This window comes from Typopeltis vanoorti, chromosome 24 (genome assembly GCF_054136105.1).
Source record: "Typopeltis vanoorti isolate ZY-2024b chromosome 24, IOZ_Tvanoo_1.0, whole genome shotgun sequence".
NCBI lineage: Eukaryota > Metazoa > Arthropoda > Arachnida > Uropygi > Thelyphonidae > Typopeltis > Typopeltis vanoorti.
The window spans coordinates 83240221-83258671 of NC_143572.1; the positions used below are offsets into that span (position 1 = coordinate 83240221).

Here is an 18451-nt window from a genome sequence, read left to right on the forward strand (position 1 = left end):
TTTTATGTGCTAATTTTGTGTAGCCAATAATACATTTTATTTGTTCTCGCAGAACGTAATTCAAGATAATTATTTAAAGTAATGTATTTAAAAAAATAATTGGTTGTCGACTTTTCAGATTATGTTATTTTCATTTTTATTCAAAATAAAATTTCGTAGATTGCCTGAAGGAAGCACTTTGACGACTTTGCTTTATAAACCCTCTGTCCAAAATGAAACCCGAATTTTCGAAAATAGAATAAAGTAATTGCGCCACCTGCTGTATATTTTTGTTGTTGAAAGCGGCAACCTTCATTAGGGTTGTGTCAACTGTTAATGACATTTGTTTAATTAGAAGTGAAGTCGAGTTATAGTGCCATGAGTGACAGTGTGTTTTGAAGAACGGTCGGTTGCCAAGATACTCATGCCATATTCAATAAATTCTCACTATCAATCATTTAAAAAATTCGAGTTAAAACTCACCATTGAGTTCTTTGTGGATAATGCCCTTTGAATCATAGAAATAAATCAGCATTGTCTTTACTTTTGACTTCTCTGAGCGACTTTTTTTCAGATGCCCCTCTTCTACTGGTCTCCACTCAGCACTTTGGAATGTTGTTTTTGGGTCATACTCAAAATGCCAAATTTTTTCACCAGTAATGATCGTTTTCAAGAACCTTAGTCCTTACGAGCAGTTTTAATGAGGTCCTTGCAGTGTTCAATTCAATACATTTTTTAGTCATCGGTCAACTTGTGGGGAAACAAATCATGAATTCAATTCACGAAGGCCCAAACTCTCGGTCAAAATGTTGTGCACAGTGGATTTTAGAATCCCCAACTCATTTTTAGTCATTCTCATGTACGATTTCTTTGATGAAATCACACAATTTTTGGATTTATCTTCACTTACTCCAGTGTTTGGATGGCATGGATTTTCGATGGCTTCAAGCGTCTCACGACCACATTGCAATTGCTTAAACTACTGGTAAACTTTGAGTAAGGGATAAGTATTCACCACCATATGCATTTTGAAGCATTTGAGTTTTGATAAAACTCTTACCAAATTTAACACAAAATTCATTCGCAGCTCTCTTTTTGAAACTCATTGTCCGACCATTCATCAAAAAAAAAAAGCCATCGCTCTTGGCACCATAACTCGGCATCTAATGAAACATGTCATAAACAGTTGAATCAACACTAAGGAAGGTTGCTGCTTTCGACAAAAAAAAAAAAGATGCAACAGGTCCTGCCACTAGTTTCTTTTATTTTCGAAAAGTTTGGTTTCTTTTTGGACAGAGGGTGTAGATTATAATACGGAAATCTTTAATCATATCAAATGTGTTATATACTTTTCACAGAATATTCTCTTCATATTTGATAGAATTAAAGATTTCTGTATTATTATCTACATCCTCAGTCCAAAATGAAACCGAACATTTTGAAAATAGAAGAAACTAGTGGTGCGACCTGTAGTATCTTTTTGTGACAGCAACCTTCCTTAATGTTGATTCAACTCCTTATGATATTTGTTTCGTTATAAGCCAAGTTATAGGTATGAAATTAGAGCAAATTAGATATTTATAATTCATTTACAATGAGCGGGATGGAAGGGGGGGCCTTGGAATACTTCAAAACATACAAAATTTTAATCAATTGCGTATAGGATGTGTATGTCTCATAATTTCTTCATATACCTATTTTTGTTGCTTTCACTCACAAAATGTTATTTTACAATGGTAAAGAAACAGTGTTTTTTGTTATTGAAACAAGAAATAGCACTAGAAATAACGATAATAACAATTTGTTTCGTTTTACAAGTTCGTTTGAAATACTACTGAATACAATTTTGCGATATATTACTATTAGACTTGAAATAAGAATGTAATGCAGTTTAATGTCTTGTTCATAGAAGCAGAGTTATTTCAAAACCAACAGCAGTAGATCTCAATCTGTAAGCATAAGAACGTGATGTATATTTTCATATGTCGTAATAGTTCAAGATGAAATAAAAAGTAATGTTCAGAACTTATTTATTGCAATAGCTTTTGCTTGATAATATTTTTTTTTTCACAATATTTTAAAACAATTGTGTTAAACAAGTCAGAATAGGGCAGGTCCTCTCCACCTCCAATCCCCCCCCCCCCCAAAAAAAAAAGCTGAACACTTCTGCAACACATGCAGAATTTTTTTTTAATACAAATATTTCTTTCTTTCTTAAATAATTGCATCAAATAATTTATAAGTTTTCAATAATAAAATTGAAATTGTGATTATTACAAATTAAAAAATTATTTTAAAATAAATATTCCATCAGACTCTAAAAGAAATATCAGTATTTCCTATTTAGGAAAGAATTGAAAACACAACAAGACTGCTGATGTATTATGCAACACTACTTGAGGCCCTTTAGTGTCCTTTCTTTCACAGCAGCTTTTAGCCTTTACCTGAAGCTAAGACAAGTTATTTCCAGCAGCATTAAAAGTTGTCATATTGGATTTTTTTAAGTAAAAATCTAATACTACTGAACTTCCTTTTTTTTGTTGCATAGATGTAAATAGTTTTTTAATGATGAAAATATAGAATAGAATTTCTAAAACTTTGAATAATATCCACAACAACAGAACAAATGATTGCAGAGTGAAAATAAAAAGTCAGGAATTAGAAACAACTGCTATGGCAGGTAATAAAATATTACTGGCTTATTTCTTTTATCAAAAGGTAAAATGAAGCCGTATATTGAATACGGTCTGTGAAAAGTTTCGAACAATAAAAAAAACTTCCTTATTCATCGGTTGGATCAATGAATTGATAGCGTTTGGAGGGCGAAACATGACACCTTGAACTTGGTGAAGATCACCGTTTTAAGACGGATGACTTGAAGCATTATCTAGAATTAATAAAATTTTAAATTCTATATTTTCTTTCTCATAATCACTTTCCATTTTACTCGCATTTCAGTTGATTAAGGTAACTGTAAACAATTTTTGAGTCATCCACAACTTCTTATATCTTTGCTAATGAACTGGAAGCGTATGATGCTTAATGTTTTTGAAGGCTCGTGGATTCTCATATTGACATATCACGAATGGTTTCAGTTTATATCCAGCCACATTACCCCTAACAGAATCGTAACACGGTGTTTAAGAGCTTTGAAACCAGGAGTACATTTGAGCTTTTTTGTGGATGAATTATCCACTCTAGCATTTTTTCCAAAACAAGGAGATCTCATCCATATTAAAAATTTGCTGTGACAAATAATTTTCCTCTGTAATAATTTTATCCAATTTGTCCACAAACTCCTTAGCAATCTTCTCATCGGCACTTGCAGATTCACCATACATTTTCACATTATGCAGTGCAAATCGCTCCTTGAATCTCATGAACCGACTGGAAGAAGCATTGAATTCGTAGTCATAATCAGGTCCTGCTTTCTTCTTCAACATGTTGATGAGACTTAGTGCCTTAGCAGTTATGGTCATAGTGATAAGAGGTATGCGCTTTTGGTTCAGGTCCTCTATGCATGATGGAAGTAGCGTTTCCAATCAGCGATTGGACTTTGTCGTAGCTTCGTGACTATTGTTGAACTTGGAACTTCGTTTCAAGATCAGTTGATCACATCTTTCTCTGTGATTCTTCATTAGGTTTTCAGTTGGATGTATATGGGAATTGTTTCACAAAATACTGCAAAATATTTAACAATAAATACACAAATAATCTATTTCTTCAACACAAAATCAAAAGAGGAACTGTTGAAGATACTTGTTGAATGCACTGTTACCACTGCGCATGATGCATTTTTGCTATTTAGAAACCTTTTTACTTTACGCTTGCGTCTTGTTCAAAAGTATAGTTGAAAATGTTATTTATTCCATTATGGGATCACAGACATAAGTCGTGGGATGACTGTATATATCTGCTGACTTTCTTTTTATATACACAGTAGGCATTATACATATATATGGCATAACAGATTTACTAGGCTGAGGGACATATTTTTAAAAAGATTTTAAAATGACTGAAAATTGAGACATAAGAAGTAGAAAATACTGTTTAATTAAGCAGGATTAATTTCTTTCAAAATCAGATGGAACAACCAGCAAAAAATCGCAAAGGAATTAAAATTTTTACATTAAAGTGTCAGCATATTGACATTTGGAGCTGTTCTGGGAATCTCCTCTTTGTTGGGTGTGTGGATGCATTCAACACCTCATTAACACCAAATTGAATGGCAGTCTTAGACATTATTACTGAGGTGATGTTAAGATGTATTTGATTGAGGTCAATTTCTTTGGATTCCACAATTTTTTCTAGTTCACCATAGAAGTGAAAGATATTTTCAGATTTGTCCTATAAGACTGGAAGAATGAGGTTTTCCACATAAGTGTTAGTGGAATTCAGGACATAGTTCGACAGAGCTCTAGCTCTTGTTCTCCCATATATGACATCTGTTATGTTTTTCTAGACGTAATTCGATGGGTTTTTCCATTTGGCCAAAATAAGCTTTATTAAAGCAATTGCACCAAATTCAGTAAACGCAGGAATATTTCAGGTTGCCATGTTTTTGTTTGGACCTACTGAGCGAGGAACAAAATTTCTGAAGAGGAGTCGAAGAAATCCCGATGTTGTACTTTTTAAGAACTTTGGCCAATTTAGGTGAAATGGAGCTGATATGTGGCAGGGACATTGTAGCTTTTTTCACTAGTTATAACCTTAGTATGGCGAGGAGTTGGATTCAAAAGTAACTTAGCTGTTTATTTCGAATAACCATTTTGCTGAAAGGTAGTAATAAGAAACTGAAGCTCCTTTTTTATTTTGATTTGTTTTTGTTTGTATAAATAAACAAAAATCTGGTTTAGCCATGATAACCCGTTATTGCCCATACTAGCTAATCTATATTTGGAATCTTTAGAAGGAAAACAATCTCCTCCTTTCCTTTGAAACCAAAATTTTGGAAGAGAAATATCGATGCCATCTTAATCCGGAGCCACGATTCTGAATCTCCTAATCCTTGACAACCTCAGTGAACATCCGAAAATCAGATTTACTGTTGAATTGGAGATTGATGGCTCTCTCCCATTCCTGGATGCCAAACTCACTTGTATATCTGAGAAATTAAAAATCTCAATTTATTTATAGAAAACAAACTAGCCAACAGACATTCCATGCAATCCCATCACTGTCCACCTCAAAAACTTGGTATTATTTCTAAGCTAGGCAAACGTGCTTGCTCACTCCTGTGTGAAGAAGATATTAACAAAGATTTTCAGTTTCTTCTTACTACCTTTCATTAAAGTATTCGTTCGAAACAAACAATAAGTTACTTTACAATCCACCTCCTTGCCATACTGAAAATAGAAATAGTGAAAAAGGCTATATATCCCTACTGTATATCCCTCCGTTTTGTCAAAACTGGCAAAAGTTCTTAAAAAGCACAACATCTGGACTTCTTTTACTCCTCATCAGAAACTCCGTTCCTTTCTTAGTATGCCCAAACAAAAATATGGCAACCTGAAATATCTCGGCATTTACCGAATTTGGTGCAATTGCAATAAACCTTATTTTAACCAGACAAAAAAATCCATCGAATTACGTCTTGAAGAACATAAGAGAAATCACATGCAGCAGAACAAGAGCTAGTGCCCCATTGAATGCATCCTGCAGGGGGGGAAAAAAGTTGGTGTAAGGGCATCTCCTGAATTGATCTCACAGATGAGCACCCTGCTCGCCTGGGGCTTTTACCATCTCTATACTATTCACAGCAAAAAACAACTTGTATTGTTTGCCTAATGTTATTAATAGGCACACCATTTATTACAGTATATTTAGTGCACATCCACATTTAATAATGGCTAATATTAAAATGTTTTTTTTTTTTAAGTTAGATATGGTGGAAACATCCTCGCCTGCTCCCTACATGGGAATAAAAAGGTGTTAAGTAATTTTTTTAGCTGATTTAATTTTTTCTAGTCACTTTAGCATCCATTGAAGGAGATGCCCTGATGTGACGCATTGTCTGCTTACCGTGTTGAGCTGGTCCTTTCTTCCCGTTTCGTGTTGCCACTACAAATAAAGCCTGCAATTCAAGTTCCCCTATATTTTTTGCTGGTAATGTACGGTCACTGGCAGGAAAATGCAGCCGACCACACTATTCACCGCACACAGACAACAACGTCTTACTATTAGGGATGTCGTGGGTTGCACATTAGCCATCGGTTTCCATACAAAGGAATATTCAAATCAAACACGCATTCAAGCGTATACAAATAATCCGCGCACATCACGAACAACAACGAATAACTTCCCAAAGCAGATAGTTGCCTGTGGTTCACCAACCACGTGGTCAATAATGACCAGTACGTATGATAACGCTGACTTAACAGCATTATCGTTACTTTACTGGAGGATCACTTTTTGGTTGATTGCAGGAATATTTCTCTGTAGTTCTTGGAGCCTACGAAGTATTGGTTCAAGTTATTTGTTAGTTGTTGGATAGATTTAGCCTCTTTCATGAAAGCTGTGTTTTATCGTTTCACAGGCAGTGGAATTGGGAGCACAATCTACCATCTCGTTGATCAGTTGGCAAGTGTTGTTTTGTGCAGCGGTCAATTTGTTTCTGTAGTACATTTGTTTCATTTTGTATTTCGTATTTGAGTTGTATGGCGATTCCTTGTCATCTTATATTCGGTTTTTGAAGTTGCGTTATTTGGATATCGCTTTAATTGTTTCCATTGAAAGTATTTTCTGTGTATATCTAGGATTATGTTTTTTGTTCTCCAAGGTTTTGGCTTGTTCTTTGAACGAATTCTGGCTTTCTTTCAGCTTTCTTTACAGTAAAAAATTAATGTTGTTGTATAAGGTATGTATTGAATCTGGTGATGCCATGTGTTTCCAGTTGATTTTTGTTATTTCGTGGTTGACTAAAACAGCAAAGGAGAATTGCATATAGTAACATAAAGAAGTTAAATATAAACTAAAATGTGAAAAAGTGCTGATGAGGAATATCGAATAATTGCTGCTCATTCCTCCAAACCGTCCCGAAACAAAAAAGCAAAGGGCGAGATTTTTTTTTTTTTTTTTTTTTTTTTAAAAAGGAAAGTTATTGGTAACAGAGAGCTTGTAGAAAGGAGGAATATCTTGAAGACTTATACGATGAAGAAAACATGAATAGTGAACTTACCGAACAAGAAATCATGTGCTAAAGAACCGCATGAAGGAATTTAAGGAGAGATCAATGAATTTCCTATCTGGAACACTGATGTGCAACAGATGAAATACCTGCTGAAATTCTCAGAATTGTTGTGTTGCATATGCAGGATTTCGTCTTCCCAGATTCCCGCTTGATAGATTAGGGTTTGTAAGTATTCGATTTCTAGTAATGTTTTAGCTGCATTAGCTGAGAATCAACAGGATTTAAAATAGTTGTTAAAGAGAGTGGATGAAGTTTAATCTGATCATTAACTCTACAATATAATACAGAAACTAAAATAACGGTAACAGTGTCAGAAATATAAAATAATTGTGATTACAGGTAAAAATAATGACCAAGAAATATCAACTCGTATCTTAGAGGAATTAACCAAGATGACCAAAGATGTACGCTGAAAATCTATGGCAAATAAGTATTAAAGATAAAATCATTTAATACAAGTAAGATCAGTAAAGACATGGAGAAAAGAAAACTATCGAATAAATTTCGCAAGAAACAAAACAGTCGACTATTGAAGACAGTCATCTTGTAGAACACATGAGGAGACAATGAATAGATTACAGACGTGCTGTAAGGAGAGAAACCTGAGAAAATAAGAGGACAGCCGAAATACACCTTAGAGAAAGTGTTAACATTAGTCGGAAGAGAAAAGCCAGAAATAGGGTGATCAGGAGGAGGAATCTTTGCATTTCCACAGGAATTATCCCTTAGAAAGAAATCCAATTCTAAGGGAATTATCCCTTAGAATTGGATTTCTTTCATCATCCCATAGAATGATGATGTAAGAAATCCAAAGACATAAGAACAAAGAATAATATCAACAGAAGTATGGCTGTTTATGCTACCTACAGCTGTAAATCACAATTGTTCGTCTAATAATAATTGACACACAACCAACTGAAATAAAATAGTTAAGAAATTCACTCCCGGATTGAAAAGCCATTTTGAAACTTTTCACGGTTTCCATGTTTGCAAGAAATACGTTCATATCTAAATTCATTCTCAGAGTTATTCCTGAGCATATATTCAACTTCAGAATATAATACGGCCCCTTGGCTCTCTGCTTAGCGTATTGTTTTGTGATGCCACGTTCAGCAAACGAAATCAGGTTTGTTAACACAATCATCATTTTAAGAGTGATAATACTGCTATTTTCAATTGAAAGTTTTACCGTTATTTTTGATTTCATTATTCATTACAAATATTAAATTTCTAGAGTAAAATTAATATATTAATTGCGATTAAATATTAGTTAATATGTTGAGAATATTTTATTCACTAAATGGAATTTTAATTTGGCATTAATTACATAATTTCTCTTTACAGATTGCGAATAGGTTTACTGCCATGAGACATTTTGCATACTAATGCATTGAAACCAAGCTGATAAGCCACATCGTATGAAGACTATTAAGTTGAAGTAAACACTTCATGCTGCATTTGCAAAATAAAAATCAAATAATTCCAAAGAAGTTGCTCTTCTAGTGGCGTAACGGAAAAGCATCAAATGAATGGAATTGACGACCCAAATTCAAAAAAACCATGAGTAAACCTCCTCCTGAAACAACGGCTCAGTCACATTTCCTATGGAATTATCTCAACTGAGAAGAAAATAGGGAAAAGTATTTAGTTTGTGCATCATCCAAGACACAGTTTTTATATCAGAAAATGCAAAATAATCCGTTGGATAAAAAAAATTCCACAAATCCTTAAGCGATCAGATCAACTTAAAACGGATGAGAGAAATCACAGAAATCGAACAATAATAGACTCCAGAGGTAAAAATGTGTCGAAAAACTTATATACTTGTGACTGCCTAAAAGGGCACCAGAAAATGCATGTGGAGGAAAATATTCCTTCAGTACAACATGTCAGAAGAATTTCTTTGATTCAGCAAATCTTCGAGAGCATCTGAAAATGCACTCAGTTGCGAATCTTTTTTCATGTGAAAATTACAGCAAGAACTTTTTCTCATTTACATACCTGAAGAGGCACAAGGCTACAGGCAACCGCAATGAAAGTCTGTTGACATGTGAAATGCGACAGACGGTTTTCCATTTGATATTATTTGAAGATACACAAACTTGTGCTAAACACATTAGAACACCGTTTGAAATCGGAAAAATGCAAGAAAACATATCCCTTACAGTCCTGTCTTCAAAGACGCATAAAACTGGCTAATACTGAAAAACATTTTCATTTTTCCGAATGAAAAAAAATTTCCTATTTTAGTTCTTTTGAGGTGCATTTGAGAAATTGCGAACACTACAAAACAAGACATTTGCTCTCTCTCTCAGAAACTAAAACGCCAAATACTTTGTATGGCCTTCCTGGAGAAACCTGTGAAAATATGTGACAGAGCCTTTTATGATAAAATAAAGCATTTGTTTCACATCAGAAGGGTTAACCAGGAAAGAGAATCCGTTTGAGTATGAAATTTGTAGGAAATCATGGCTATAGACAAAGCTTTAAAAAGCATCTCAGATTTCACTGAAGCAAAACCTTTTAATGATTATGCATACCTCTACGATTTCATTTTTTTAATCCCTTAAAAGGCAGAAGATCTTCATACACTCACTGAAGAAAAGTTTTTTTTTTGCAAAATACGTGGCAGAAATTTGCAACAAGAGGTTTTCAGGCAGTTCCTGTCTGAAAAGTCATCTGATAGTCATACTGGTGAAAAACCTTTTTCTTGTTTGAAAATTGCATCAAGATGTTATCAAACAATTTGAGTCTGAAAAGTCATCCAAGAGTGAATACTAATGAGAAATCTTTTCTATGCGAAATTTGCAACAAGACGTTTTCAAGCAGTTCCAGTCTGAAAAGTCATCTAAGACTGCATACTGGTGGGAAACCATTTTTTTATGAAATATGCAACTAGAAGTTTTCACACAGTTCGACACTGAAACGTCATCTAAGAGTGCATACAGGTGAGAAACCTTTTCTATGAGAAATTTGTAACAAGTCGTTTTCTGTCAGTTCCAGTCTGAAAAGTCATCTAAGAATGCATACTAATGAGAAACCTTTTCTATGCGAAATTTGCCAGAAGACGTTTTCAGTCAGTTCCAGTCTGAAGAGTCATCTAAGAATGCATACTTATGAGAAACCTTTTCTATGCAAAATTTGCAACAAGAAGTTTTCAAGCAGTTCCAGTCTGAAAAGTCACCTAAGATTGCATACTGGTGAGAAACCATTTTTTTGTGAAATTTGCAAGAAGATGTTTTCAGACAGTTCGAGTCTGAAAAGTCATCTAAGAGTACATACAGGTGAGAAACCTTTTCTATGCGAAATTTGCAACAAGAAGTTTTCAAGCAGTTCCATTCTGAAACGTCATCTAAGAGTGCATACTGGTGAGAAACCATTTTTTTGTGAAATTTGCAACAAGAAGTTTTCACACAGTTCGACACTGAAAAGTCATCTAAGAATGCATACTGGTGAGAAACCCTTTCTTTGTGAAATTTGCAACAAGATGTTTTCAGACAGTTCGAGCCTGAAAAGACATCTAAGAATGCATACCGGTGAGAAACCTTTTTTATGCGAAATTTGCAACAAGAATTTTTCAGTCAGATATAATCTAAAAAGTCATTTAAGAGTGCATACTAATGAGAAACCCTTTCTATGCGAAATTTGCAACAAGACGTTTTCAGTCAGTTTCAGTCTGAAGAGTCATCTAAGAATGCATACTAATGAGAAACCTTTTCTGTGCGAAATTTGCAACAAGAAGTTTTCAAGCAGTTCCATTCTGAAAAGTCATCTAAGGGTGCATACTGGTGAGAAACCATATTTTTGTGAAATTTGCAACAAGAAGTTTTCACACAGTTCGACACTGAAAAGTCATCTAAGAGTGCATACTGGTGAGAAACCATTTCTTTGTGAAATTTGCAACAAGATGTTTTCAGACAGTTCGAGCCTGAAAAGACATCTAAGAGTGCATACTGGTGAGAAACCTTTTTTATGTGAAATTTGCAACAAGAAATTTTCAGTCAGTTCGAGTCTGAAAAGTCATCTAAGAGTGCATACTGGTGAGAAACCTTTTCTATGCGAAATTTGCAACAAGAGGTTTTCAAGCAGTTCCAGTCTGAAAAGTCATCTAAGGGTGCATACTGGTGAGAATTCTTTTACTTCTCCCATGTGTATCTGTAAGTTTTCTGCTATAGAATCCCTAAAAGCATCAAAAATGCTACCATCCGATTGATGAAAATTTTTTACCTGTAAAATATATTCTGAACAATTTTTGAATCTGGCTATCTTAAAAAAACAAATCAAAACACACACCACAGATTGGTCCTTTGCATGCGAAATTTTTCACAAAAAATTCCTCCACTCCTTTAACCTGAAAAAACACGAAAGTATTCTCCCCAGAGAGAAACCGTTTCCATTCGAAATTTGTAACGAGATTTTCAGACAGTTGGAGTCTGGAAAGACATCTATGAGTGCATACTGGCGAGAAACATTTCACTTATACCATGTGTAGCTCTAGGTTTTTGGCTATACAGTCCCTTAAAGAGCACCAAGAACGCTACCATCTCACTAAAAAGTTTTTTTTTTCGTGAAAATGCAGGAAACAATTTCTGAATAAGGCTATCATAAAAATCACATGAATAGGCACAGCAGAGATTACTCCTTTACTTGCAAAATTTCACAAAAAATTTCTCGACTCGTCTCATCTGAAATGACACAAAAGTTTTCACACCAGACAGAAACTTTTTTCATGTGAAATTTACAAGAGATTTTCTGACAGTTCGAGTCTGAAAAGACATCTAAGAATACATACTGATGAGAACCCTTTCACTTATACAGCGTGCAGGAAAATATTTTCGCAAAAGGAACCTCTGGTGTGACCCACTAAAGAATTCAACACAGCTGATGAGTGGTGGGTGAAAATGTTACCTTGATATGTACAATTATATTATTGCATTTATCTAAGTAGCCCTTTTAAGCATAACTTAAAAGTATTTGTTGTGAATAGGTTTATTATTTTATTTTTCGAAAATAATTATCCAAGTGACACTTAAGTTTTAAAAATATATTTATGTGGACTGAAGGAAAATTCATCGTAAAGTTTGAAATAGTGCCAACGAATGGATTTTAATATCACACAAAAATTGAACTCTTGTAGATTTTGTATATTGCTATGTGTTGAACAAAGTTGCTGTAGCAGGAATCTGCTGATACCAAGCATGGATTTTCCATTCACTTGAAGGGCACAATATAATTTTTTTGCTTAATTTTTGCTGTTAATTTAGAAATAAAATTCTATTGTAGGAATGAATACACTGCTTTCCTGACAGACTACCTGCGATTTATTTTTTGAATGTATTCGGTCGCTTCCTCGCATGTTTAACATGTTCATTGCTAATCACGCGATATCGCACGATGCGAGCTCTCACCAAACGATCGATCACGCGTTATCGCGTGGGCGTCGCTAACTAAATTAAAAAATAAAAAAAAAATTGGCCACCACACGAAATTCCAATTTTCAGCTTGGCAATGAAAGTGTTAAATTAAATCGATGGCTTCGCACTTGACGTTGAAAAGAAAACAAGAAGTGTTTCAAAGAAGTATTTGAAAAGCTTAGTTTTTTCTTACAAGGCACTAGGAAAATGAAAAATATTTCAGATCAGTGATTTTTTTTTCTGTGAGAACTCTCGGGTGAATTTTGTACATGATAATATCTAGTAGCCATAACATGTTTTTGCAAAAACCTTTTGAAGTGAAACCATTCTACCCTTGCCCTTTTAAGTTCATGTTTCAAAACCATCAGAGTAGAAAAGAACAAGAACGTAATGACAGCCGGGAAACAGCAGCAGCTAGTATGCGACAATGCGCAACTTCAATGTACACCTTTCAGATTTTTTCATCATAAATATCAGAGGGCTTTTTCAATGACTTTGCGAATGAATAAAATTTCAGTTAATTAGTTTTATGGTTTTTCTTATTTTATTTTATTTTAATTTTCACTACCATTTCATACGTTCCAGTTTTTTTTAATTTATTGTGAAATGAGAAATGTGTTCATCTGCTTTGCAGACAATTTATTACGTGTGAAATGTAAATTACAAATTGTAATTGGTATGCAATTTCTGCTGAGGTGGTTCAATTTCTGAAATTTAATAAAATGCAATTCTGATTGTAAAGTTGTGAGAATATTTTAATAACATTGCTTTTAACAAATACTCATTTTAATGTATAAGCTTTTTTAAAAATTATAATGAATAGTTTTCGAATGTGACTCCAGCGATATAACTGAAATTCAATTCTAAAAAAGCAAATTAGATCAATTCATCACATTCGTTTCTCTACTTCAAAAGAAGTCTTATACTTCTCTCCTCGACTTTTTGTTCATCGAAATTTAACTGACAACTTCCGTGAGGAAACTTCACCTAAATGAACCCAACAGAGTATTCTCTTATAATTATGACAGCTATTTACCTAATTTCTAATCCCATTTATAATCACTTTAAATTCAAACTTTGTTTTTCATGCATTTCTCTTATGATTCTCTATTGGTATACAAATTTTTATTTCCCCATATTGTTTAGTTTCATTTGAGATGACACCATACCCATAAGATTTTGTACATGATGCAACTTATTTCTAGAAGTGCAGTAGACCATTGGAAGAAGTGTTGGCCTTTATTAAAAACTTGCATCAGGAAAAGGTATCTGATGAGGTTCAAGAGAACGTTTGAAAACGTTCATAGTTTTCTATTTTGGAAACATTTACAGTCGACTGTAATTGCCAAGTGTTTTAAAGTCAATTATAAAAATTTCACGCAATATTTTATTTATTAACATATTACAATCACTGCATTATAAAATAATAGAGCTGATATTATGGAAACGAAATGAAAATGCCCAGGGTGGGATGGGCGAAGCACATCAGGAGTATTATTACTGGTAGGGCTATCAAAGGCATGAAGGCCATCCCACTGTGTTAGCTAAATGCTAGCAGGTGAAGACAGAAGATGGGATGGTGCTATCTGCCTTAATTTACTGCCCATTAGACATTCATGCTGAAGGATCTAACAGCATACCATGCCGCTCAGAAGTTGCACAATTCAATAAGGTCTTCATTGCTATTTGGTAGCAGCTCCAGGGTTGGCAATGAGAAATTAGCGACTGGTGCTACCACTGTCACTGAAAAAAATAATAATGAAACTAGATTCAGATTCTGCAATTATTTAAAGACCAGAACCTGGAATATTGGCAATCCACTACAATCAGTTCAATTTAACTACTACAGCACAAACTAAATAGATATGTATGGACTGCTATAAGACTGTGAAATTCGATGGCCCAAAACAAGAGAGCTAACAACAGATGAAAGATTCCTCTTTACTCTGGATGCGATTGCAGCAGAAAAGGTGTTGGGTTTTTGATACACAAAACATCACGAAATTCTGTCATGAAATTTAATCCTATCAGTAGCAGAATTGCTTTATTCCACCTAAGGAAAACCTCAATATCACCATCATACAGATCTATGCCCCAACCACAGCCCATGAGGATTCTGAAGTAGAGGAATTTTATGGTCAACTTAATGTAACAATCACCAGAGTCAATTGAAAACACCTTTCGATTGCACAGGGCGATTGGAATAACAAAACTGGAACAGTCTGGTAAAGATTTTCTCTCATTTGTCAGACCCTCTGACTATGGGAACAGAAAGGAAAAGGATTTGAATTAATCAATTTTGCTTACCAAATGAACTCATCATTACTAACTTTTCAGATAAACCTTCCAGAAGATGGACATGGACTTCCCCTCATGGTAAAACACACAACCAAATCGACTTAATCCTTGTAATCACAAAATTTAAAAACTCCGTCAAACTCATAAGAACCAGATAATTTCCTGGAGCTGATATTGTCAATGACCATAATATGGCCATCACAAATATGAAAATGAGGGAAATATTACCTACAAAATCAACTCGTAAAAGATATAATAGAATGTATACAAAAATTAAAAGACCACCCAAATAAATACATTATTTCAACATAAAACAAATTTTTTACACAAGCTTAAAAATATATAATAATATCGAATCAAAAACCAAATACCTGTCACAAAAGATAACTGATACAGCTGAAGAAATTCTTGGATGCAAAAGAAAAGTCAATAAACCATGGATAACCAAAAATATTTTCGACCTTTGTGATGAAAGAAGAAATTTAATATCTCATCTTAAGAGTGGTGACAATAGAGCAGTATAGAAATATTATCAAGAGTGTTAATAAAATAAGTCAAACATGCTAGAAACCTACTGATACTAGATGAATGCAAAAACAGAGGACCTAAATAAAAATAATCCTAAAATAATCCTTTTATTGATAATTTGATTAATATAAACAAATTTTTTGCCGCAATTATTTGGAGTATAGAAGATGAAGATAGAACTCTTGTCATGGATAACCAGAAAAGAGTTGATAGATGGAAATGTTACCCAACCAAGCTTTTTCGAAAGGACCCCTAATTGACTGATGATATTTTGCCAGGAGGTTCGGAGGTAGGAGATTACCCGATATCAAAAGAAGTCATTGCAGCATTTAGCTCCTAAAAAACAGAAAATTCGCCGGCTGTTGATGGTGTTGCAATGGAATTGATACGCGAAGGAGGTGACATCATCAAGACACCTTGCGAAATTTATATCAGGATGTGTGGAACTATTCCTAAAAAGGGAAGCAGCAACAAATGTAGCAACTATAAAACAATATGACTTATTAGCCATGCAGGCAAAATCCATTAAAAAATATTATTGTGAAGAATCGAAGAGAAAATGGAAAGCAGACTATCAGAACAAACAGATTTACAAATGTCCAGAATACAATCGATCATATTTTTACATTACACATAGTAGGTGAAAAATACATAGAACATTACAAAATAATCTGACACAGCTTTTTATACCTTCAGAAAGCTTTTGACTCAATATGGCATGAGGTATTATGGAAAATTTTAGAACATTATATGGTATAGACAATAAAATCATTGAGATTAATAAAGATCTTTATTCCTCATCTGATATGGGAATTCAAATTAAAAATTACAGCAGTGAACCTTTCCAGGCAGAAAGGGGGATGAGACAGGGACGCATGTTGTCTCCTCTTCTTTTAATTGTTTAATGGAATATATTTCATAGATGAAGCTCTTCATGAATATGACAATGGAATAGTAGCTGAGGACTAAGAATAAATAACCTACGTTTTTCAGTCGATATTCGATCATCTGGCAGAAAGTGAAGAAGAATTACAAGAGATAACCAACGTGTTTTCAGAACATTAAAAAAAATATGGATTAAACATAAACCTGCAAAAAAAAAAACGATAAACTCAAAATCAGACATCGAACCCTTGAAGATATAAATTGAGAATGTAAACAAGTTCACTTATCTAGGAAGCACACTGATTCAAGATGGTCGCTCGAAACCGCCATTAAATTTCGAATTGCCAAGGCAACTGGGCCCTGCAGAAGTTAAAACCATTGTGAAAAGATAGCAGAATTGTAATCGCAACCAGAATAAGACTAATTGACACTTTGTTGAATTCTATCCTCTTATATGGTTGTGAGGCCTGAACTTTGTGAGGGAAGATGAGACGAGACTCCTGTCTTTTGAAATGAAAACTTACAGAAGACGTTTGAGAATTCCCTATACAGCTCATGAAACCAATGAAAATGTCTGAAAACTGATTGATTCAACACACGAGAAAAAACTGATTATTTTCTGACAGTCATCAGAAGAAGACAGATGAAATGGTTTGGACATGTGGAGAGATCTAATGTCATTCCAAATCAAGCACTTGAGGAATCGTTCCAGGATTAAGGATTAGAGTCCGACCTCGATTAAAATGGACTGATAACTTCAAAAAATGGGAAAATCACTCCCTTTCTCAACTGACATCAAGAACAAGAGATCGAGATTATTGGAGTAGGCTAAAAAAGAATATCATCTTACAGCCATGAGTGACCCAATGGTTCATTTAGGATTCTGGAAGTGAAGAAGACTGTGATACTGGCCGCAAAGACAAACTACTAAAGTTAAAACTCATGTTGCACTGCACTGTACAGGGATGTTAAAACAGTACTTCAATGCTTACCGAATAACCATAGCATCATGTCACATAAGTGACAGCATTCTCTCAATTACGTCAAATAGTGATTGTTACTGACATAACAGTCACTGCTTAAAAGCCACCCGTAGATTTCACACCTTCTAATAAAAAAATAGAATAATCAAAGAAAATGTGTTGAATTATTTGCAGTTCTATTTTATTGTAAAGAATAATTATTAGAAAACATGAATTAGCATATTTAAAAAAAAATAAAAATAAATAATGAATAATAGAAAAGGGAGAAGAGACGAATTAGCATCGTCTGAATCTACTTACTTTTTAGATTATATTACCATTTAATCCCATAATAATGTAGTTTTAATTATAAGAAACTTATTTGAAAACATTCAAAAAATTAGAATAAATTTTATTGTGATTGAAAGTATTACGATTTTCCAAATTTCTTTGATCGGTTTTGAGGAGAGCGTAGGAATAGCATATATTTCAGTAGTTGCAGGACTAACTCGTGTTTGACGAATCGTTTCCGTGTGGATTTCAGTTAATCATTCGCTAAACATGGGTCTAACGAGTGACATATTGGAAGCTAAGAAGTTACGTATACGGTCTTTTCGCAAAGGCCAAACTCCACAGTTTTAAGCTAAGGAATTGAAATGTTGTCATGCAAGCGTGAGTAGAGTATTGAGACAGTATTCTAATCACCAGAGTTTTCAAACCTTTCGTTATTACCTTCAGTTATTACAAAAAGTAAAACCGAAATTTCATTTTCAAAAAATTAGCTATTACCTTTCGACTGCTGTTGCAGCGATCGAAAGGTAATAACTACATTAAGAGATTAGAGGAGATTGAAGACTGTCGAGGGAAAACCGTTTCCGATGTGTAATGTATTTTCACAGCAGATGGAAAGAAGTAGGTGCGAATGTGTCGAAATCTACGATGTTCAGAAAACTTCTGAAATTGGGTTTTCAGTTACGTGTGCCTAAGAGAAAGCCGCTCAACTTCCAAGCAAAAGGTGGCGAGAGTGCGATGGTGTAAGCAAAGACTCTTGTGTGTCAAGAGGACTGAGTAGAAGGTTACTTTATGCGATGAAATTATGTTCTGTGTGCAAGCTCTGCATAACACGGTAAGCAGGCGATGCATCGCATAGCGGCGTTTTCTGCAAAGGCCGCTGAAGTGAGTAGAAAAAATAAAAT

The 18451-nt window shown here is 34.2% G+C and overlaps 1 protein-coding gene across 1 annotated transcript; it reads left to right on the top strand.

The window, feature by feature from the left end:
• The first annotated feature begins 10132 nt into the window (after positions 1 to 10132).
• On the top strand, positions 10133 to 13323 carry LOC150093488 (uncharacterized). The gene is made up of 2 exons (XM_090413786.1): positions 10133 to 10748; positions 10911 to 13323. Exons 1-2 carry the CDS (start codon positions 10191 to 10193, stop codon positions 11379 to 11381), a joined length of 1029 nt encoding a protein of 342 aa, XP_090269912.1. The 5' UTR covers positions 10133 to 10190; the 3' UTR covers positions 11382 to 13323.
• Positions 13324 to 18451: the final 5128 nt, after the last annotated feature.